At 43.0% G+C, this 24,080-nt stretch overlaps 1 protein-coding gene across 4 annotated transcripts in view; it reads right to left on the bottom strand.

Annotated features, from left to right (window-relative positions):
• Window positions 1-16,556: 16,556 nt before the first annotated feature.
• The window catches only part of Mo25 (calcium binding protein Mo25), a 70,806-nt gene continuing 63,282 nt past the window's right edge, over window positions 16,557-24,080 (bottom strand). For all 4 annotated transcript variants that reach the window (XM_068355424.1, XM_068355421.1, XM_068355425.1 and 1 more), the window contains exons 6-7: window positions 19,185-19,349; window positions 16,557-18,715 (exon numbers count right to left, since the gene is read on the bottom strand). In XM_068355424.1, the coding sequence (XP_068211525.1) occupies window positions 18,425-18,715; window positions 19,185-19,349 (456 nt within the window). In that variant the 3' untranslated portion in view covers window positions 16,557-18,424. The remainder of the gene's footprint in view (window positions 18,716-19,184; window positions 19,350-24,080) is intronic.

The raw sequence follows: 24,080 nt of genomic DNA, 5'->3' as shown, positions 1-24,080 counted from the left end.
GTTTTTCACCATACCTTGATGTATCCTACAGACTAACAATTTAGCGTTTAGAAAAAAACTAATAGGTTGGCTTGGTTACAGAGACCACGTGTCAAAAAGGAGGTATGGGGGAGTAGGTTAGAGTTCATTCTAAAGTTGATTAAACTATCATAAAACCACGGGGCGAAATTGCTGTCTTGCAAAGTTTCTAACTCTTGATTGGTGTCGAACTCACGTCTGAGAGAAAGGTTATAGCTTATTATCTCGTTGTGAGAGATTTGATTAGTTAAAAATAATATTGGATTGGATCGTGAAATCTGCTACACCTACCTATATGACCTAGCGTCGGTACCAGGAAGGCCATTCACTGCCCCTGCAACTGTGAAAAACCCGCAGTCGTATTATGAAATAAAAGTTATGAGGTTGGACAACTAAAAGGATTAATGTAGTCATTGTAGTGGGAAAGGGGCTTTTTATATACTAGATTTGAAGCAAGTGGAATTTGCGAATGTATCCCCCTTAACATATGCTATAAAATTAACATACTGTATACACATGAAGAGTAGGCCTACCAACTGCTTTTACAGAAAAATCTGGTGTCAAGATGTGATGATTGCTTTAAAATTAGTCTAAAACAGACAGGTTGTAAATCAAAACAAGTAATCAATTCCATTACCTTCTTTGATAGACTAACTATTGAATACTTCATTCGTGAAAGAATAAAGGTAATCTCAATGCTAAACAGTCTTTGATGTCTAACTTTTTTTTTATGTGACCATTACCTCGAACCAGGTCTTGCAGCGTTGGAATTTATCATTTTCTCATTATTCAATAATTTTACCTTGGCCGATATTACTGACTTGATGACATACAATTACGGTCACCATTAAGCCATATTCTTTTTCTCCCTTCTTCCATCATGTTTTCCAATGTGGCATCTAATGCAAATTTATTTACTTCGGAAACATTTAGCTTGATATGCAGTATATAGAGATTTATAAGTTTTCTCTATGAGTCATTCTCTTTTTAATAAGCTTTTACTGTAGCCTATCCCTGTTGATTTATCACGATTCTCTCTGGCATCAAAGAATTAAGAATAACTTTATTGATTTCAGTATTTCAAGTAGATTAACTCACACAGCTGATCATGAAGGGTCATTTTTTAAGAGCTATTATAACTAGAATCAACTGGAAAAAAAAGGTGGCCTTATCTTTAGTCCATCCCCAATCACCCTCTTTGCTTACGTCATCTCTTGCCGTCTAAGTCATGGTAACACTGAATAAATAGTATAAGATCTGAAGCCACAAATTGCTATACCAATAACCCCATCTAATCAGGTGTCACAAAGTTCAACTCTCATTAGACGCCAAGACCTCAAAGGAAAAATGAGTTCAACTTTTACCTCCATCTTCTAAGACAACAAGTATACTTGTATTGGAGTGGCACCTTTCCTGGTCCCCCCAAAATAATTTTTGTTTCTTGTCCGAGGTGTTTTTTAAGGGAAAGATAAGACCTGCCTGGAATAACCTGAGTCATCTAGTGTTACTTGGATCCTATTATCTACCAGTTTCTGGTATAGGAACCTAAGAGAAGGTGTGTAAGTACCTAGGTTCCTTATTGCAGCTCTAATGGTAGCCAAATAAAGCTTCTTCGCTAGCTTTCAGTTCATTTCCTCCTGAAAACAGAAAGAGATCACATGGTCAGGGCCAGGGAGTTCCTTGAGTTCCACACAAAATAAGATCCAACGACTCCCTTAAAGTTGCAACCCTCTTTCTAAAATCAACTAATCAATATATGAAAGTTTATGTGAAGAAACATGATCAAGGCTTGTCTAAGAGAAACCACCAGCCTCTCACTCAGGTATTCCTAGACCTGATGTCTCTCCCATTAAAGGGTGCTTCCACTTATGTGGGTACTGGTGAAAACCTGGGAAGCTATAGCTAGCCAAAAGCAAAGGGCCTTGTACCGAAGTACATTCCCTGCCAAGACAAAGTAAAGATATTTCTTGGAAGAATTATGAGTTTTTGAGGTCTAGCAAACCCAAGAAATCCCCTTTACTGATGGAGTGATGTACCAAGCTTTGGTTTTCCATCTAAGAAGGATTTGAATTTGAAATTGGTGAAAAACCATGTAGTTGCATTATGAAGTTAAAGCTGACAGGTTGGAAAGTAAGATGGAAGAAAAGAAGCTGTAACAAAGGTAAAGTAGAAGGCTAAAAGTTGGTAAACCCAGGGATGAAAGTAATGCTGTAAAGACCATTTGACAGTGTACCACAATAGATACACTAGTTTTAATCCTCCTAAAGGAGACTCCTAAAGTGTTTGGTCTAATAAGCTAATTTTGATGATAGATCTCCATCTTTAAATAACCTTGGAGACCAGAAAATTGCAGCTGTAAAGTCGTTGTGAATTATCGAACAAATTCTCTATTGCCTTCTTTTCCAAACCCTATTTCACCTTGATGTACTGCGCAAAATCTTAAAAGATTTAACACAAGTCCTGTCTCAATGAAATGCAACTCATATTAACAGCATGAGGGTTCAGGTTACATCCACATGTGGTGATTCAATGGATGTATGAACAAGAGGGCTGAAGCTTGAAACAAATTGCATTGATGTACATGATAGAACCTATCATGTGTGTACATGGTCTCACTACAAGTTTATGCCTGTATCTCTAATTCAAGTTGCAGGCAACGTAGGCAAATTTTATACAGGTCACTTTTCATCCACAACCATGACTAGCAGAATTTTCAGAGAAGGACCTCAACTGGCAGAAGTCTTTGAGGATTAATATCCTCTGATCCTCATTACTTAACTGGCTTATAGGGAAGGAAGTCAAAGGCTCTCCATCCTTATTGTTATGAAAAGTCACTGCTGTATCCTTGGTAGTCACCGTACTGAGAATGAAATATGGAGTTTGTGCCATCTATTCTGGTACTTGGGCTTATCCTAGATTGTTAAGATTGAACAGATGGTATTCTAAGGGTCTCCAGTTGACCTTTCTGTAACATAATAATAGCGCTGGTTGTTATTTCTTCCTTGAAGCTTTTAGTATTGTGTCCATGGCAGTACTGAGGCTTGGTCAATATTCATATTCATCATAATGATCATAATAAAGTTCAGCGTGCAGGAGTTACTTAACTAGTACTTCCTGAATCAGAAATTGTTCACAAAACTTGTACCATTGAAAGATTTTGAAGTTTTAAAGGTTTAAAGGTCACTCATGAATGGGCTCATGAATGGCAGAGGCAAGGGACTGACCATACATACATATGATAAGTGTTCAAGCCCCTCTCCACCCAAGCTAGGACCAGGCAATGGTTGCTGATGACTCAGCAGATAGACCTATAGGCTTCCCCAAAGCCCCTTCCTTAGCTTACAAGTATGGTGAGGTTGCAATGACCAAAGGCACTAACGAGTTTGAGCGGAACTCAAACTCCAGTCTGGTATTTACCATTCATGAACATTATTGCATCGGCCACCATAACCCTAAGAGGTTGAAGTCTTTCTTCACTGATTTTTTTCTTCTTTATAACTAATGTAAACAAGAAGGTACATCCCCATTTGTATGTTCGGATTTTAAGTCTGACCAAGTGGTCACCACACTAGTCCAGCTGTACGTCATTCAACATCTTGGCCCCTCCGTCATTAACAGGTTAGTCACTTCCACGTTAGATTTGCCCATTGTTGTTGTCAGGAATAACTAATGAAAGCAATGCAAATTAAAAGAATAGCTTCCATTACAAACATATACTTTACGTACCAAAGAACAACTCTATAGACATGACACATCTTTGAAAGAGTTTAATAGTACAATATAGAAACCAACTACTGTCCAGTACATGGTTATTGTATCTTTCATACAAACCTCTTATCATTCTCATTTTAATTTCAGACAAAGTCATCCACCACAGCAAAAGTGAAACTTATGGCAGGCTGGGTTACCATAGGCTGGTAAGGTTCTAGGCTTTGCAGCAGTACTTAATTCTCTGGATTTTTTTAGCCTCTTCTGCTTGAATATGCTGCCTGCTTAGCTCAGCATATATGAAGAGGACATCAGGTTTGTCATCATTGTTCAGCTGACTGCCAACCATATCAAGTCAAGTACAGTAATCCTTCACCCATTATACCTTCAGTGGATTGTATGTTATTTAATCAGTTGATAGTATATATATAAATATGCATCATGGACTCCTCATTATATTGAGTGTTTCTGCACGCTGATATGTACTTATATCTTTTAAGATTTTGATAATTTGTGTTGAGTTATCAGAAAACTAGAAATCTTTCCTCTTCCTTATAATCTCCAACACACTACGATCCGCCAATCAATTATCTTGATGAAAAGCAAAAGATAAAAACAACCTGTTGAGAGCAGTGGAAGTATATTTGTACTTTTCGGCAACAAAAAACAAGGAAGAGTTTTGTGGCCTGTTGGGTGGGTGGAGCTTCCCCGCCACCAAGCAATAATTACTACCACATTGTTAAAGTTTTTAACAGCAGCATCCAGCTTTGATGAAAGCATATGCATATTAAAGGACAAGGGTTTGTATTCATGTACGTACATACTGTACAATCTTCATCTGTGGTGGAAATGTGGGAGGTTGGGCTGTGGCACCCTAGCAGTACCAGCTGAACTCAGCTGAGTCCCTGGTTAGGCTGGAGGAACGTAGAGAGTAGAGGTCCCCTTTTTTGTTTTGTTTCTTGTTGGTGTCGGCTACCCCCCAAAATTGGGGGAAGTGCCTTTGGTATATGTACGTATGTATGTACATACAATCGCACAACATCCATGATTTGTACAATTTTGGTGAAAGAAGATATCATATCAATTGATGTTGTGAAAGGGGTGTTGACATTGACAAAACAACGACCACACGTTCTTGATATATTGAAAAGTTATTGCTTATCTGGATTGATGTGAAGCAGTCAGCAGGAGATACGATTACCAAAAACACCATTTGTGAAAAATCAAAAGTATCGTATGCTGACCTCGTGAAAAAGGAGCCAGGCACAATGGTAAAACAAGAAAAGGAAGCAATCAAGGCAAGCCAGGAGTGGTTTGAGAATTTCAAGATCTATTCTCAGGTGAGTTGGCCATGTCGTCCTGATGGAAGGATCTTAAGAGTAGCTTCCTAAGGGATATATGTACTACAGTGATATTCCCAGAGAATTTACCTTTAAGTCTCCAGAATTCTAACTCCTGGCGTGAATATCCTTAAATTTCTCTCAAGGGTATCGCATAATATCAGGGGACGTATTCTTGACACGCAACATAGCAATCTGCACCCTGAATAGCATTTATGCTTCGAGGGGGAAGGTGGCAGAATTAGAAGGGGAGCCGTATCAAGGTTACCCTAGTTCCCCTACTACTATTGAGTATCACAACAGCGCCATATCCAATCTGGCTGACAATCCAATATGGCGGACATTCCTTGTAGCATTGAGCATGGTGCTACAGATACAGTACTTCGGGAGGGAAACTGTGAAGATCTTTTCTCAAGAAAAGAAGGGTGGGTCCATCAGGACAACATGGCCATCTCACCCAAAAATATTTTTTGGGCTCAAGCCATGTCGTCCTGATGGAAGCATACCAGAGAATTAATGTATCTGTGGATTTTCATCAGTGCCTTAACCTTGGGACAATATTTCTATGGTCATTTGGACCGTTTGAGACAAATGACGTTACCGTTACCCGTCATCATCACTAATCATAAACAATGTTAGTGCTTCCTGCCCCCTACAGGGAAGAGTCATCCTAGACGGTAGAAAAAGGGGCCTCAAGGTTAACATATATTGTATGAACAAACATAAGTATACACTGAGTATACAACCAGTCTCAAGGTTTATATACATTGCCGAACCAATATTAGTGTCCTTATATCTGTTGTTTGTAAGCATACAATGATATGAAGAATACTTACAAGAGTAAGTCAAAGAACTCTGGCATCTTAAACATGCAATTGTCTAGCGAATTAGGACGCAACTGCATTTCAATAGACATTTAATCCTAATAAATGACTAAATGAATTAACAAGTAAAACGAATGCAGCATGATAAGGGAATTATACATGAGACATAAAGAAATTATTTTTCCCTTTTTTGAAAAGGGAAGAAATGATGAGTGCCACTCTCAGAATGAAGAAAAGTTTTTAAATAAAATTTCTCTTCAAAATTTCCGTACCTCTTATATTCTATCAACACTGTGTACTACGTACACACGGCACTAGTGCTATCTGTATAATTTCACACTTGAGATTTTTGAACAGATTTAGAGTAACCTTGGTAACACTCAATCAAAAGGAGGTCACACTAAAAGTACTGACACCTTCTCCCTTTAATAGATAGTCCCAATCAATTAACTGTTCATCGCAGAATTAGAAGACAGGTTTTAATACCCTACCTGCCACCACCACATAATGCTTCAGTTCATGGACTTGCTTAGCATAGTGTTTGTAGAACACTCTGGATGATCTTCATCCAGTATATGAGCGAAGACGCTCAAAGTCTATATACTGAAAAAGTTCAATGATGAAGCAATTTTTCTCGGATCATGACCTGTGGGAGTACTGTCAGGATCTGCTCTGTGAACAAAGTAGGTGAGCTTCACCCTCAGTTGTTTTAGGGATAAGTTTGATCCAGAGGTTTCTCCTTTAAAGAGCTGTCCTCCCCTGAAGTCTGAAGTTCTACGAAGATAGACCTTTAGACACTACCGGACATAGAGAGATCTTCCTTCAGTGGGCAGATTCTCCAGGGACCCCACCTTTTAGTGAGTAGCTCGTTCTTAGCGAGAAAGGTTGGATTAGGAGAGAGATTCAGTTCTCCCACTTCTGTGAACTGAATGTGGCCCTCATCTCTAGATAAGGCCACTATTTCACTAACTCTAGGCCCGGAGGCCATGGCGAACAGAAAAATAACCTTTTGGGTTAGATCCTTTAGGGAACAATCTTCATTGTTCACAGATGAGGCATAATGTAGGACCTTGTCAAAGACCATGAGATGGGCTTTGGTGGTGCTGCAGGTCTAAGCCTAATAAGATTGCATTCTCCAGATACACTTGAAAGGCATATAGAAGAGGTCTAGTCAAGGCGGCTGACTTGCACGTAGTTATCGTGTTGGCCGCCAGACCTTGATTATGAAGGTGGACAAAGAAGGACAGACAGTTTTCGGTCCTTTTGCTTTTACAAAAGCAACCCACTTTTTCCAAGATGACTCATATTGTCTCCTTGTTGAGTTAGACTTGTATTCTTCTAATTCTATATTGCCTTCTGAGAGCCCAAACCTTTTCCTAACCGCTAGGGCAAGAAAATCATAAAATGCAGTGTTCGGGTTCTCTGTGATAAACTGAAGGCAATTAACTTCTGAACCTTCCGAGATAGTCCTGGGTTCAGAACTAGGCCAGCCTCAGCCTCAGTTCCTTCATTAAAGGGAACAGGTTGCTCTTGGGCTACTTAGGAGCCAACAGAGCTACTCCTCCCTGGAAGGATCTCAGCACGTTGAGGACCTTCACACAGTGACCACATCCTCATCCCCCTCTAGTTTTTCTCACACCAGACATTACTCTTATCAGTGTGCGAGAGTTGAAATCAATATTTCTATTTTATTATTGTGAACTATTAATTTGTATTCATTTCTGGTGTTCAAGTTACAATTTCAATATTAACTACCTATAAAAATTAGTGTACAAACACTGGTATTTATGCACGTGCGGAACTAATCAAGTGCATTTCCTTGATTTCTTATGGGAAAAATAGTTGTAGGATACAATCATCTTAGGTTGCCAGCTCCCTCCAAAAATGAATAAAAACTTGTAAACCAATGTACTACTACCATCATGATTGTCATATCACTATGGTTGAATGGCTAATTTCATTCCAAAAGTGTTTTGAACTGTCTTTTCATGCAGCTGACTAATTTGGTGCCAAATTCATTACAAACTACACCCTCGTAAGTTACCAAATTTGGAAATCTTATGGCTAAGTATAGCATGCAAAGTTTGATTCATGGAACATGAGCCATATGGTTAAGAACTGCTGCCTGAGGGGGGGGACATTCGGCGCCAACTTGAAAGAAGAAATTGGACACGATGAAACAAAGAAACGGAAAAGAAGCCATTAAGTGGGTGTAGCTAGACAAATTCCTTTAGTAATGAACTGTCAACCTATGGGGAAATAAAGTTGGTACCACTTACAACCAGGTGGGGTTTCAAAATAAGTAAAAAAAAAAAAATCTAGTTGACAAGTAGCTCGCTATTATAATACAGAATGCTCTGTAGTACTTTTACTTACTAATAAATTAGACCAAGCTATGGCTACTCTCGTACCTTCTGCCTTGTTAATAACAATATATCAGCCAAAGGTAGTGTGTTCTTCCTTGGCCTGACCTTCTATAATAATAATTCATTGAACATGTTTTTTTCGTAATATTCTGACCACCCCGTCTCTAATTTGATGGAAGAGTCCCCCAAGAGATAACCCCCCAGGTAGATAAAAAAGGCAAAAATCACATAGAACCGAAAAACACAGTCTTAATAGCTCCCCCAACACCCCATTCACCTGCTGTGAAACCCTTGGTTGCATTTTCCACACTTCATTCAAGTTTAATACTGCAGCTCTCTCAGATTTGCTTGGTTGTTTACATTACTGGATTTTCTTGCTTCTATATATTTTTTTTAATCTGCTTTTTATTACCCTCTCCTATTTCTTAACACTTTCTTTTGGCTGGGACATCAATAATAGTCATCTACAGTAAATACTAACTGGACCAGACTTTCTGCACTGTAGCCCTCTCCACTGTTTTACAAATGATACGAATTGGTGTCAATCCTTCATAGTTTCGTACATTTATCTCATACCATATTCGCTCTTTAATCTCACGTTACGAAACAGTGCAATCAGTTGTTAAAAAAACCTTTCTAACACGTGGCTTTTCTTACACCAATCTACTTTTAAAGTCCTCATATTTTGTGAAGTGTCTTATCATGGATTAAAAGTACAATATCTTGTATGGTGACTGGATTAAGTGGAGCACATCCACAAACGTTTCATACTGGGTAAACAATTTGAATAGTTACACCATACTATTTTTCTTTACAATAAATAATTTGTTGGACCCAATGTTGTTTATTACATGTACAGTAATACCCCACTCTACATTATTAACTGGTTAAAGAGACCGGATTAAAGGTAAATTTTGACCAACTTTGAACCAAGCAAACCATTAATTAGGCTTGACTAATGGTATGTCGATTTCACTTGGATGCTTTTTACACAAGTCCTAAAACAAAGACTAGGCCTTCTTTTAATTAAGCATTTGGCTTGTAGGAGTAAATTCATACATATCTTGTTCTATCCAAAGGGATAAGAAGTGTTCTATTTCATCATAAATTATGCCTCTCTTCACCATTAATTGTTGAAGTTTTCAATGACGAAGTCTTTTCAGTCAGGTAATGGACAATACAGTTTTTGTTACGAATGGTGGAGGACATTGTTCAAGGTAGGCCTACAGCACATGAAATGTTTACAACCTTACTTTAATAGTATTTTGTGTGTGATTTGTCTTGCATTGTACTCACATGCTTCTCAGAATAACTAAATCTAACTATCTCGAAAGACACTGCTAAAATATGTAAAGATTGCCCAGATATCACAAATTTCAAGTAATTTGTATTTTTCCTAACGGTACTTACCTCGAACTACTTTCATAGGAGGATCTGGGATCTTCTCAATCAAAGACCAAGAATTTTGCGTAGTTCCCCCTCTCTCCACTACCTTGTAGGGGCACTCCGGGTTGGAAGGATACTAGCCCTGGGGCGACCCCAGGTCAGCACGTGGATCGCGCTTGTTAGCTCGTCAGTAAGCTTATGTTTAAGTCCTCCTCGAACTCCTGTAAGATACTCGGGGCGGGATGGGAGGGCCATAACCCGAAAGTAGTTTGAGGTAAGTATTGTTAGGAAAAATACAAATTACTTAAAATTTGTGATTTGTTCCAACACGGAGTACTTACCTCGAACTACTTTCTTAGGAGACATATACTTTAGGAGGAGGGAGTGGCTTACAGTTCGGTGTATACGAGACTTGCTGGGGTACATGACCTAGATAGGAGGCTAGGTCAGGAATTCCCAGGGAAAGGTAGGAGAGACGGGGAAAGCACGCTAAAGTCTACCTTATGTACAACTCACATTTTATTTATAATCCAGACATGCGGTGCCTCAACGTCCCACTCTCACATGGAAGGACAGGGGAACAAGGATGGGGTATCAGGAAAGGAATAGAGGGTAGCAAGGAAGGGGGATAGTAAGGAGGAACCTGTGTCGCTTACGATTACTTCCCACGGGCTACCTCGGGGCCCAACTTACTAAATCTATTGCATAGCCGAAATGACTGGCCCGATGGAGAAGGCATCCTGGGACTTTCTCATACAGTCCTTGAGGTAATGGGCTGTAAAGGTGGACTGCCTAGCCAAAGTACCCGCCTGTAAGATCTGGCCTACTGCCATGTTGGTATTGAAAGCAAAGGACGTGCTAAGGCCCCTAATATAATGGGGTCTCAGGGTCCCAGGCACTCGGGAGCCCTCAATCTCATAAGACCTCTTTATCACCTGTCGCAGCCAGAAGGATATGGTGTTCTTAGAAACTGCCTTCTTGATCGTGCCTGTGGAAACAAACAAGCTCTTCACGGCCGGTCTGAGTTTGGCCGTCCTACTAAGGTACTTCCTGATAGTCCTTACGGGGCACAAGAGCAGGTCTTCCGGGTTGTCCGAATGCGGAATAGCCTGAATGGAGAATTCCTCAAACCTGGGATCCACAATTGCAGGGTTCAGAGTCTTCGCTACGAACTCCGGCAAGAACTTGAATGTCATGCCCTTCCACCCGTTCGAGTGGGATACCTCGTAGGACAGACCGTGGAGCTCACTCACACGTTTCGCCGAGGCCAGGGCTACCAAGAGGACGGCTTTGAGGGTGAGGTCCTTGTCCAGAATATCTTTGAGTGGCTCGAACGGAGGCCGTGAGAGGGCCTTGAGGACCTTAGCTACATACCACTGGGGGACTCTCGAGGTGAGGGGGTCACAAGTCTGCTCAAAGCTCCTGACGAGCATGGAGATGTGGCACGAAGTGCCCAGGTTGATGCCCCTGAGTTGGAACACCTGTCCCAGTGCTGCTCAAACTCCCTTGATGGCTGGAATGGAGACTCCTAGGTCATCCCTCAAGAGAACTAGGAAGTCTGCGATATTGTGGACCGAAGCGTCTAAGGGCCACAGATTCTGAGAGGCACACCACTTGACAAAGGTTGCCCATTTTGCCTGGTACACAACACATGAGGATTTCCGCAGATACCCCGACATCCTGTCCGCAGTTTTGTCCGAGAAGCCTTCCTTCCTTGAGAGGCGCTTGATAACCTCCACTCGTGTAGCCTCAGCTCGAGGGTTTTCATGCACCCTTCAGAAATGAGGTTGACTTAGCAGGTCTTCTCTTGCCGATAAGGGCCACATAGGAAGGGTGGCTAGGTCCTGAAGATCCGCGAACCACTCCCTTTCCGGCAACCAGGGTGCTCCCAAAGTCATCTCTGTGGACTTTGACTGTCTTAATCTGTTGAGAACCTGTCTGATGATCCCGAAGGGGGAAAAGGCATAGACGTCAAGGTTGTCCCATGAGTGCTGGAAGGCGTCCTCGAAGGCTGCTGTCGGATCTGGTACCGTGGAGCAGAATACGGGGAGCTTTGTGTTGAGCCTTGTGGCGAACATGTCTATCACTGGGGAGCCCCAACGATGGAGGATTTCCTGTGCCACTTGGGGGTGAAGGGACCATTCCGAGCCCACTACTTGGCCTGTCCTGCTTAGTCCGTCTGCTAGGACGTTTCTTTTTCCGGGAATGAATCTGGCCGTGAGTAGATGTTGTTCATTTCGGCCCACTCTAGAACCTGAGCCGTGAGGTCGCACAACTCCCTTGACCTTAATCCTCCCTGCGTTGTCGCACATGAGCTCCAGAAGATTGATGTGCCGGGCCTTTTCCTCCACTGATCATTTCCCTTCCGCTATTTCCTCAAGATGAGCTCCCCACCCCTCCTTCGAAGCATCCGTGAAGAGCAGCATCTCCGGAGGAGGGGAGCCGAACGGAATTCCCTTCTATGTATGTCTCCTGTCGGACCACCAGAGGAGAGCATCCTTAGAGGAAGGAGACACCGGAACTATCTTTTGCGAGGAATCCCCCGTTGACCAGAGGTCTTACAGGTTCCATTGGACTGGTCTGAGCTTGAGCCTGGCCTGTGGAACCAACTTCTCCAACGAGATCAGGAGAACCAACAACCTCTGTCAATCCTTGGCCTTCCTCGGAGTACCCGCTAGGAACGGTCGAATCACCTCATCCAGGTTGTCTAGCCTCTCCTGGGAGGGGAAGGCTCTCGTCAGCTGGGAATCTAACACCATCCCTAGGTTCGTAATCCTGGTGGTGGGGACTAGCTGCCATTTCTCGAGATTGATTGTGATCCCGAGCTCTTTGCAGAAATTCACCAGGCGAGCTCCTTGATCCTTTAAGTCTGCCTCTGAGGCTGAAAGCAGCAACCAATCGTCGAGGTACCTGATAAGCCTGATGCCCTGCTTGTATGCCCAGACTGAGACCAGGGCGAAGACTCTCTTGAAAACTTGACAGACCGAAGCAGAGGGTCCTGAACTGAAGGGTCTGGGAGGCCCACCTTAATTCGAGGAACTTCCTGCTGGAGGGGTGAACGGGAATCTGAAATTAGGCATCCTTGAGATCCAGGGACATCATGAAATCCCCTTTTCTCAAGGCTGCCATCACTGACTTTGGAGTGTCCATCTTGAAGGAGATCTTTCTGATGAACTTGTTCAACACCAAAAGGTCGATTACTGGTCTCCAATCTCCCGTCGCCTTCTCCAACAGGAAGAGCCTGCTGTAGAAGCCAGGTGACGGCTCGTGCACGGGTTGCAGGGCTCCTTTGCTCAGCATAGCCTCCACTTCTGCTTGCAGGGCTGTTTTCCTCTCTGAGTCCTTGGGAGCCAACCACTCCGCTCGATGTTCGGGGATCAACGGAGGCAGCTCTGACAGGAAGGGGTTCCTGTACCCCTCCCTGAGAATGGTCACCGTCCATGGGTCCGCCCCCTTGTCTAGCCATGCTTGCCAATAATGTTTGAGGCATCCCCCCACCTAGGGCGTGGGAAGGTGTAGGGGGCCTCTCTCCCTATCTCATTCTGGGGAGGCGGTTGGACCGGCCTCTCCTTGCCCTTGCGTATTTGGGTCTAAAAGAAGCCTTGAGGCTGAGCACCACTCCTCCTGGAGGGCCGAGGAGATTGGTGCCACTAGGAGGCTGAAGCCTCCTGCCTAGCCGGAGGCGTAGGTGGGTAGGCCCCGAACTCTCCACCGTTTGAAGGGGGAACACTGTTTCACCCCAGACGAGAGAGTTCCTCAGGAACTTCGCTTCTCGCTCGGGGAGTCTACGGGGTAATCTATTCAGATCAGTGTCCCTTCTCCTCAGGACCCAGTTGGCCATTTGGGTCAGGGACTGTTAAGTAAGGAATTTCAAAGCTTTACCCCCCAAGCGGATCAATTCCTGCAGAAGAGCCTGGTTGTCCGAAACCGACAGGTCGTGCGAAAGTTGGAAACCTGCCAACGTACAGGCCCACCAGTCCAGCCAAGAGGTGACATTGACAATGTCCTGTGCGGTGTACTCCATCATGGCGGCCTCCACTTGTGAGAAGACCACCGGAGCGTTCAGGCTACGCTCGTCCTTCTTGCCCTGGTTCTGGGTAGCGACCGCTTCCTCCAACGTGCGGGGCCCTGAATGAGGACCGTCAGGCACATAGAATTTCTTCTGGGTCTTGAGACCCGGTAGGAGTTTGAAGGACCCCAGTGCCCTCAGCGAATTCTTCGGGCCTGACACATAACAGTCCACGTTCCATTCCCAGGGCAACATCGTGTGCTAACGGTCAGAGACGGTTTCTGCTGGACAGGATTGTCAACCATCCTGCCCAGACCGGAGAGCCAAGGTCGTTCAGCTGTTGGTTGAGGCTCGTCCAACCTATGGTGACGTCAGATGAGCGCAAGCACCTTCCGATAGGACAAGATCTCTTCTGCAGAGCACTCACCTGAGTCCAACAGCTCGTCCACTATCTGTACCTCCATGTCGGAAGCTTCCTCGAACACGGAGGGATCTGGTTGGGTGATGGAGCGGCTGCCTCCGTCACGGGTAGAGCTGCCGGAGCGGAGGTAGCCGTCATAGGTCTACCCCCTCCTGGGGCACCTCGGAAGACGTTGGTCGATGGTCGCGGCAGCGGTGTATCCTGAAACTTGGCCGGGGCCGCTGCGATGAAAGATCCAAGGGCTGAGCCGCTGGGCCTAACCAGCGGGAGTTCCCTACACACAGGTGGAGCCGCCGACTTACTAGGCCGGGATAACAGAGAGTGTGCCTACGGCTGCACCCGACGTGCGGGCGGAGCCGAAGAGACACTGAGCAGAGAAACAGGAGCGGATCCAGCAGCCACCGAGGCAGGCACTGGAGCGGCAACTGACCTGCTGTATTCCCGACGGTGTCGGACGACGGTAATGTACCGCTTCCTCGATAACGACTTCCTTCTGTACTTCCTCCTCGAGGACCTCGCCCTCTTCTTGGACAGGCTGGAGTGTGGGCTCCATCTCCTCTTGGAACGCTTCCTCTTCCTCCTGGAATCCCGAGCACTAGAACTGTCCGAGGAATAGTAATCGTAGGAGTACTCATCTGAAGAATACGAGGAGGCTGATTTGTCCGTCTCTATTACAAGCCTCCTGGGGGTTCTTGATCTGGAACTCGGGGTCGCGGGCTCTATGAAGTCCGGCGGAAGCGTGCTGATGGTGCTGGGGGTGAGTGGATGCTGGATTGAGGAGCGAACCACCCTTCGATTACCTCCTCATGCCTCATGGGGGACCTGAAGGGTCCTAGGAGCCGTTCATACGATGGAGTCGGGGTCCGAAGAGCACGTGGGCCGCCTTTCTTTGTTCTGACCACCCCCGGAATCCACTGAACCTGAAAAACACTGTTCGGGCGTGGGAGTGGGCACTGATTCGGGACCCCCACACCGTGTCTTCACACTAGCACAACCACCACTTGTCTGCACAGAATCCCCGACATCAGACTCATGGGGAACAGCAATGGGCCGTTTCCCCGAAACGCTTACCTCGTCCCCTACTCTGGGTAGGGGAAGGTGAAGGAGAACCCCTCTGACTGGGCCGAGGGCGACGTTAGCGGCGAAGAAAGGCCCGACTTCTTCGGGGACCTCTTGGAAGCCTTCTTTTTCTTCTTCCCGAACAGAGTCCATTGAAGCTCCGGCCAAGACTCTCGCACTCAGGACACGTGGAGGTCGGGGAACACTTATTCCCCCGACACGAGGAGCACAAGGTGTGCGGGTCGACCTCAGGCCACGAGAGCCATGCTCCGCAAGAATTACCAGCTTGGGGCCCGGGACAGCGACGCTGAGATTCGATGGTAAAAGCGAACTTACAAACGACACAAGCACACAAGGGGAAGGTGAGAAACACAACGGGAACACGTGGAACACAAGAGAAGGAGCACAAGGGAACACGTGGGACAAGGTAAAGAGAACATGTGGGACATGGTGATCGGACGGGATAAGTGAGAGAGAGCGGCGAGATGTAATCTATGCTGCGACCAGACGCTTACTGACAAGCTAATTAGCGCAACCCATGCGCTGACCCGGAGTCGCCCCAGGGCGAGTATCCTTTCATCCCGGAGCGACCCTACAAGGTAGCGGAGAGAGGGGGAACTACGTAAAATTCTTGGTCGGTGATTGAGATCCCAGATCCTCCAAAGAAAGTAGTTTGAGGTAAGTACTCCATGTTGGAACAAACAAAAGATTAAGGTCAATAAGTACGAAAAATACCACAAAAAACCGGTGAGCAACTGTTGGCGCCTTGGATCTGAGCATTTGTAATTTTTCTTTTTAATCCTTGTGTTCATGTTAGCCAAGACATTTTGGTCAACTCTTTTATTTTTATTCTTCAAGTAAAAAAATAAGCATTGCACACATTATATTGTTAACAACCATCAACAAAATAATTGTTTCACTTTACGACTTAGCAACATAATACAGTAAAGCCAACAGCACTTACCTCGTGATAGTTATCAGCTGGAACCTGTACAGTACTATACTCCGAGAGAATCAAAATACAGTTGACAGCTGTTGCACATGTGGTAATTATATTTTGTCTATACTATGCTTACCACTAATATTTTCATAATTAATGTATACACTTATTTCATAAATAGATTAAAGAACTTTTATATTTTTTAATGTAATGGTTGATATCTAGATTGAGATAAGGTCCAGTAGAATACTGTAAATGGAAATTTTATTTTTCAATCTTATATTTAAGGATCACCGGCGTACAGTTGGAAACGACGTATGCCAAACCGACGTAAACCTGGGTACTACTGTAATATATTTTTTTACCTTTTTTTCTTGAATTTCTTCTCTCTATTAGATTTCTCTGTAACAATAAGAATTAAAATGACAGAAATTTCAGTGAAAAACAAATATTGCAGAAGGTAGTGTGGTAAATCATCTCTCTCCTAATTTTGTTTAGTTATATTTTTTAGCATGGATTCACTAGCCAATAGTTTCTCATTATGAAATATATAAATTAAAACCAATTGATGAAAAAAAATGATTAAAAGTACGAAACTCAATATGCCTTGGATTATGTGCTAAAATATGTTTGATAACCATTTTATGCAAATTACTTACTGCCCACAAAATAATAAAGCACCCTACATACTCCAAACAAACATTGTTAACAGTGGTGATTATGCTTAAAAGTAAAAATCAAATTCTAATCATTAGAGAAATAACAATAAACTGAGCATAAGGAGAAAATCACATTCAGAAACTTTTGAGTAGCATACTTATTTCAAGATGACCTTTTCAACAAAAGAAAACTAAGTGATGTAAAATTCTAAGACACTTCCTTTTTGTTTATAAATATCACATAGCCATAAAGCTGAATGAATGCTTGGGAGCATTTCAAAATAACACTCACTGCATCTCCCTTTCTAAAATTGAAAAATAAGTGGTTTCAGCTTCCTTTTGGAAGTTCGTGTTATTTATGCAACTCTTTTGAAAGTGATCCTTGAATGATAAATGGCTCAACTTTGCAAATCCATATTTAAACAAGCTTTACTCTTTAGTCAATGAAAGAACAAGATCAAGATTCACATATCTTCTACGTGCTTTATATAATATATATATATAAATATAGGTCTTTTAAAAACCTACCAAAAATTTCTTAAATAAATTTCCTTTTTCCTTCTACATACACTATACAATACCGCCTGTGTATAATGTATGACAAAATCTCTGCCTGCATTGAAACAATGCAAGGTGTTTTTATTCTTGTATGTGTAGGATAAAATAAAGCCTAGTAAAAATAAATAGAAAAAACTGTTTGATCAAAGAGATTCTTAAATTGGAAACATTAAGAATCTGATGTACTGTAAAAAAATAGTAAAAAAAATAAATAATGAATGAAACAAAGAAATCCAAACTTCAAAACTGAATGTCTAAAGTGACCACCAACGCTGTTCTGTTAAATCACACCCCTTTCTGCACACATTATATATATACAAAAGTTATAAAAAGTATTTTGTCCTTCAATAACATGTAAATTTACCAGTGGCAGCTCAAAAAAAAAACAATCAAATTTGTAAAGTACCCTAATTGAGAATTTTGAAACGTTAGCAAGTGTTACCCTTAGCCATTAGTATTAGTTGAGTCCAATATTAACCTATAATCATTTATGAAAGATGGATCACATTACTAAGCAAAACATCAATGATAATAAAAAATAAATTCAAGCAAACCATGAGAGCTACTCATAATTATATAAAAAAAAATATCTCCACTGCAATGGATGCCACTTCTCTCAAAAGCCACTTCTCTAGACCAATCTCATATGTTATATATAAACTATAAACTCTAAATTAAGAGCCGAAACGCTACCCTCAACAGCAGCAGCAACAGTAAGAGGTTAGCTGAATACAGGAGCAACAACCTCTTCACTTAGCCCCAACACGATGATCATCAATGCTGTCATGTTGAGAATGCCTGCTTTGAACTGTGCTGTGCCTGTCCTTGATGCAAAGTGTGTGTGTTCAGCAGCAACTATGAAGGGTCCCGCTATGAGCAATACCTCAAGTTCTCCCTCAGTTATAACTTGAGGTTATCACTAAGGCATATTACAGAGGAGAGAAGCTAAACATTGTGTAATTGCTCATTCATGGGGCAAGGCTGGGATTTCTTAATCTTTGAAAGCTGATTGAATTTCCAGAAAAAATAAAGCTTCTCACCATGAATGATGAAATAAATGAATGTTCACTTAACAGCAGCCCAGGGGAAACCTGAGCTTCTCTTATTGCTGCCTCTTCAATTTAACTGAAATAATACTACTGGTCCGGAGGGAGGGGTTTCAGTTCCTTGATTTGTTTGATGAGATATGCCTTCTCATCGTTGAATTGCTCGTCTTCTGAGCGGTCGGTATGGAAGCGCGTTAAAAACTCAACAAGCTTGTCCTGGTTTCGCAATAAGATTTCCAGGATGGGCCGAGGCTTGTCTGGGTTGGCTACAAAAACCTTAAACACATGGAAGGCTTCAAACTGGATGTTTCTTGATTTCTCTTTTAGCATTATCATCATTAATTTAAGGTTGTCTGGATTACTAATATACCGCTTCATCACCTGTAAAATAAAAATAAAAACCGACTTTAGATAGAAAAACCTATATTTAAGGGTTTTCCCCATTTAAACATGGGAAAATTCACAAAACCAATATATAATACATTTTAGACAAATTCCAAATCAGTAAAATTCTTCTAATACAAAATTGCAGTGCAAAAGATGTAACCTAACAGAATATAAGCTACAATAATGCTACACTGTCTGACATTTAACATATTGCTTATAAAAACAAATTCTAGTAGATAACACTTTCATTTTGTCAAAATTATGCAACAATAATTAAAAGAAAAACAATTTTTTCCGTTCCTTAAACAATTTTTTTTTTACGAGAAAAGGGACAATTTTTTTTCTCTACGAGGAAAAGGAAAATTTTTTCTTTTCATTGCAAGAAAAAGAACAATTTCTTTTCTTTACAAAAAATGATAAATATTTTCTTTTCTTTACAAGAAAAAGGACAACTTCTACTCACAGAAAAATTGTGTCTGTCTAATAAAAGTTCCCCAAGTAGCTTAAGTGACTGCCTACGTGTCACATAGTTTTCTGAATTGAGGAGGTTCTCATACTGTGTGAAAACCCGGTCATAGTTCTGCTCCAGGAATTCAGCACACAGCATCTTGTGTTTGGTCAGAAGTTCCTGGAAAAAAATATAAAGAAATAGAGTCAGGGAACCTATTCAACACCAGAGTGCAACTGCACTACAAAAAAAATATTAATGCTGACAGTGGGGATATAATTAAAAAAAATATATACCATTTTAAGTTCAAACATTAAACAGGGGTTTTTGTTCATTCTATAGATAACTTCCTTTAATGCAGTAAAATATTTCAAGTAAAACTTGCACTAGTTACAAATTGTACACCCATTAAATTCTAATTGTACAGTACTGTATAATGAACAATTAGTAAATCTTTATAAAATATGACAAATTTGGAAATAATTTGTATTTTTCCTAATTAATACAAACTCACAGTTATTTATCAGGGATTATCTTTTGTCGAAGCTGGAAGGTAGCCGTTAGACTTCTAATGCGAGGTGGCAACCCTACCTAACATCTATAGTGGGTAGGTAGGGAGTGGTTGGGGACTATGAACAGGTATAAAATGATAAACTATACTAAGTTACACAAGGGAAATGGTTATCACCTACAGAGGACGAGGCCAGCTTGCAGAGGGACACATGAAAGTGAAGAAATGAAGAGCCAGTCATTCTTATTCATTCATCCCAGACTTATTCCGGGTAACCAATTACCTCACTCATCTACTACTTGTCCAACAAAGAGCCCAAAGTATTCTTAAACCACTTGTTGTGCAGCCACCACAGGACCGACGGAGAACGTATCAAGTCATCTGTGGCTCACATCTTGCAGTTAGTAGGCGGTGAAGGTCGTCTGACGCTTCCACATGCTGAAAAGAGCATGTTCCTTTTGCCGGGAATGAAGTGAAGTGATAGGGTCACCAGTGTCAATCTTATTATCTCTATTGCTGGATGACATAGGGCCTGAAAAAAGGTACCGCCTTCTTTGTTTACGTAAGCCACCACCATAGTGTTGTCGCTCATCAACACAACAGAGTGACTAGCCAGCAACCAATGGAACTGCTGGAGAGCTAGGAAGGCTGCTCTCCTCTATAGAGATTTGTGTGCTAGTACCTTTTGGACTCGAACCAAAGGCCTAAGACTGTGTGATGCCGCAAGTGGGGCCCCTCTTCATTCTTTTGATGCATCTGCCTAGAGATGAAGTGCGGAGAAGGGACGAAAAGATCTAAGAATCCGAGGAGGTTCTCCTCTGCCACCTATCACTTGATCCTGATGTCTGGGGAGCACTGATGACTTCTTGAGATTTATAATGATCCCCAGATCTTGACAAAACTAGAGAAGTTATGTCTCAGTGATGAAGAAGGGTCATCACCTGGACTGCTAGAATCAGCCAGTCGTGGAGGTATCTTAAGAGACAAACTTCGTTATTGTGAGTGCAAGATGTTACTAGGGCGAACACACTGGTGAAGACTGGGGGTGCTGTTGCGAGACCAAAGCAGAGAACTTTCAACTGGTAACATTTGTCCTCTTGTATGAATCCGAGATACTTCCTTGAAAATCCAGTGTGCACATGAAGTCCTATGGTCTTACTGCCTGGATGATGGGCTGCCGTTTCCATCATGAACAGAGTTTGTAGAACAAACTTATTCAGGGGTGAGAGATTTATGACTAGTCTCCAGACGCCTTTTCCACAAGAGTTGACTGTATAAGACTGGAGACCCATCCAGGACCTCTTGAAGAGCTCCCATATGCAGCATGGTCTGGACTTCAGCTCAAAGGGCCAGGTCTTTTGTGGATCCCTTTGTATAGGACCACAGTGGAATTGGATCCCGAGTCAAGAGAAGGAAGAGATTGTATGAACGGGATGCAATACCCTACGCCGGTCACTGCAATCGTCCAGGGATCTGCCCGGTGGAACTGCCACCTCTGCCAGAGGTGTTGCAGGCATCCTTCTACCGGTGGACTGATGAGAGAATTGCCCTCCCTAGCGGGAGCGACCACCTCAGCTGCCTCCTTTACCACCTCTCTTTCCAGTGAAAGGTTTGTTTCCCTTCTGTTCTTTAACCTGAATGGGCCACTTAGACACCTTGGCTCAAGGGATTTGATGTGTTGGGCAGATCTCTGTGAGGTTGAGGAGCCCTCCTAATACTGGGAAATCATGACCCTATGGAGGAGAGAATCCTTAGAGGATTTTCTCTATCAACTGCCCTCTCTACCTCCTCCAGGTTGAAGAGAGCGGATCCCTCGAGGGTCGAGTTACTAAGCTGCGCAACTTCAGCTTTTGGCACCTGCCTGTGGAATCTCTCAATCATTGTAACCCTTCTTTTTAGGATTGCATTTGGCAACAGGTTAACCATGTGGTGAGAAAGGAACTCCAGAGTCCATATCTATCTATCTATACATTGTATAGATGTATATATAGTATACACATATAAATATATATATACAGGTACCAGACATGAGGAAAGATTCCAATGACTGTCTTGTAGATTCCTTGGATAAATCCTTGGATCTTACGAAGCAGCCTGCATGGCATACTTGGCACCTCTCTCTATGCTGAGGAATTCATTTGCAGAAGGTGAGGCTCTAAATATAGAAAATCTCTGCAAGGAAAGACCCCTAGTAAGGGATTCTACTGAGGGGTCGAGGGTATGGGGAAGAAGGGGCTCGGTTTCAAACTCATAATACAGTGATACCTCTGGATACGAAAGTTTCTGCTTACGAAAAATTCAGGATACGAAAAGCGATACAAAGATTTTTATGCCCCAGTATACGAAAAAATTTTCAGGATACGAAAAGCTTACGAGATCCCAACTTGTCACCGAGAGTACAGTACCTTTTTATTCAGGGTATCAACCCTTAATTTAGGTGTACAGGTAACAATACACCTTCACTGATCCAAATGCTTTACATACAGTACCGTAACTTTTATACAGTAGTAAAGAAAATGGACCGTTTTCTTAGGGCTTGGAGGGGATAACTAGGCTATAACTACATTATTGAATAATCTCATGGTGGTTTCTGGAATGGATTAGGCTGTTTTTAACAGTTGGGTTAATTATTGAATGATAGAAATGGCTACAGTGCATGTTTATTACTACAGTTTAGCGTGTTATGAAAGAAAAGGTGACTTTTTGTAAGGCTTGGAACGGATTAGGCTATTTACATGTAAAACGCAACTCAGGATACGAAAAAATCAGGATACGAAACCGTATCCTGAACGGATTACTTTCGTATCCTGAGGCATCACTGTACTTCATTTGCAAGATGAAAGGAAGTGGAAGAGCTCTGGATGAAGAGCAAGCCTATCCTCAGAGAGCTAAATGTGCCTGCTATCTGTGAGGTAGCTCTCATTCTGGGCCCTGTCATTCCTAAGGGGTGTTTGGGTGCCAAATAATAGGTCCAGGACCACGGCCTTGCCTTCCTGGGGAGTGGTACCAGGGTTTGACAGCTTGTAGATTGATCTTATACTATACTAACTAGGACTCTTCCATCCTGAAGGTCTGGGAGGAGCCTGCGGTTCAGTCGTTGCGTGAGACTCGGGAACAGAAGATTGCTCGTCTCTGGGTGGTCTAGATACCGGGTGGTGTTCCGGATGAACTATCTCAAAGAGTTGAGGGTTGAAAGGTTGAAGGGAGATCACCCACGATGAGTCTATATCCCTGCTCAACCAAGGTTGGAGCTGATGAGCGTGAAGTGGTATACCTTGCTGAATCCTCCTCTTTTGCCGTGTCATCAGCATGTCTCCCGAACGTATCAGAGTAAGAGGGAGTTGTCTAAAGGTTTGAGCTAACCAAGGATGTACCCTGTCCTCAGCTCTAGGTCTAGGCGGGGATGACCGATACACTGGAGGGACGTTAGGCCGACTAACCTACCAGGATTCCTCCCAGGGTCAAAGGGCCTGCAGAGGAGGACACAAAAGATACCAAACTCTCAAGTGGGATACTAGGAGTGGATCGCATCTGAGGCTGTTGAGGTTGTGAAGGGGTGGAAGTCCCAAGCCGACTTAAGACCTCTGCAGGGTAAACACCAAGGTGTCGTACCAAGACGGAAGTTCGCCAACTGTCGTCAGGTCTGGGATTTCTTTCGGGAGCCATGGAGGAGGAGAACGCCTTTTGGTGGGATGGTGTTTGGGAGCTTTGGGAGCTTGGTAAGCTCTAGGGGACAAGCTCTAGGGCATGAGAAGGTCCTCTTTTGTTATCCATAGCGGACGATCGGGTAATACTGAAATGCCCGTGAACTTGTTCGGGGGATCATTAAACCCTTATGGGAAGGGTATTGGCCTGCTGCTAGATCTTGCAATTGAGGAGGCTCTTGCCAGGGGAGTTAGGCTCATGATCACTCATGAAATCGAGGCCAAAGTGAGCGAAATCGGCTGATTCACGCACTGAATCAGGCGACTCATGGGTTAAAGGGCTTGATTCACGCATGGATGTAACCATTTGACGCGCAATTGATGGTCAGAGCGGAAGAGGAAGCCTATGGGGCCTCTATAGCACCATAGGGCTATAAGTGCTCACTGGAGGCAGAGATGGAAGCCTCGGGATGGGAGCAGCGCGTTGTGTCAGTAGGTGACACATGGGTGAGCGTCACATAGACAAACGCTTACCTAGGATACCCCAAGCTGCAAATGGAGCAGGGGGTAACCTATAAGGATGCCTCTCTGGGAGTTGTCTTTCGGGAGATCCTTGTTTATGCGTGATTCATCTTGGAGCAGCAGCAGGAGATCAACAGATTGTAGAGCGTTGCGTGGATCTTGAGCGCGAGCACCTACATCGTCCTCGTGAAGAGGATCATCTCGATCGAGATCGTGAATGCTTGTCCCGCGATA

This window comes from Palaemon carinicauda, chromosome 31 (assembly GCF_036898095.1).
Source record: "Palaemon carinicauda isolate YSFRI2023 chromosome 31, ASM3689809v2, whole genome shotgun sequence".
Taxonomy (NCBI): Eukaryota; Metazoa; Arthropoda; class Malacostraca; order Decapoda; family Palaemonidae; genus Palaemon; species Palaemon carinicauda.
Note: the sequence above shows the minus strand (reverse complement) of the source record. Positions and strands in the feature narration are given on the sequence as shown.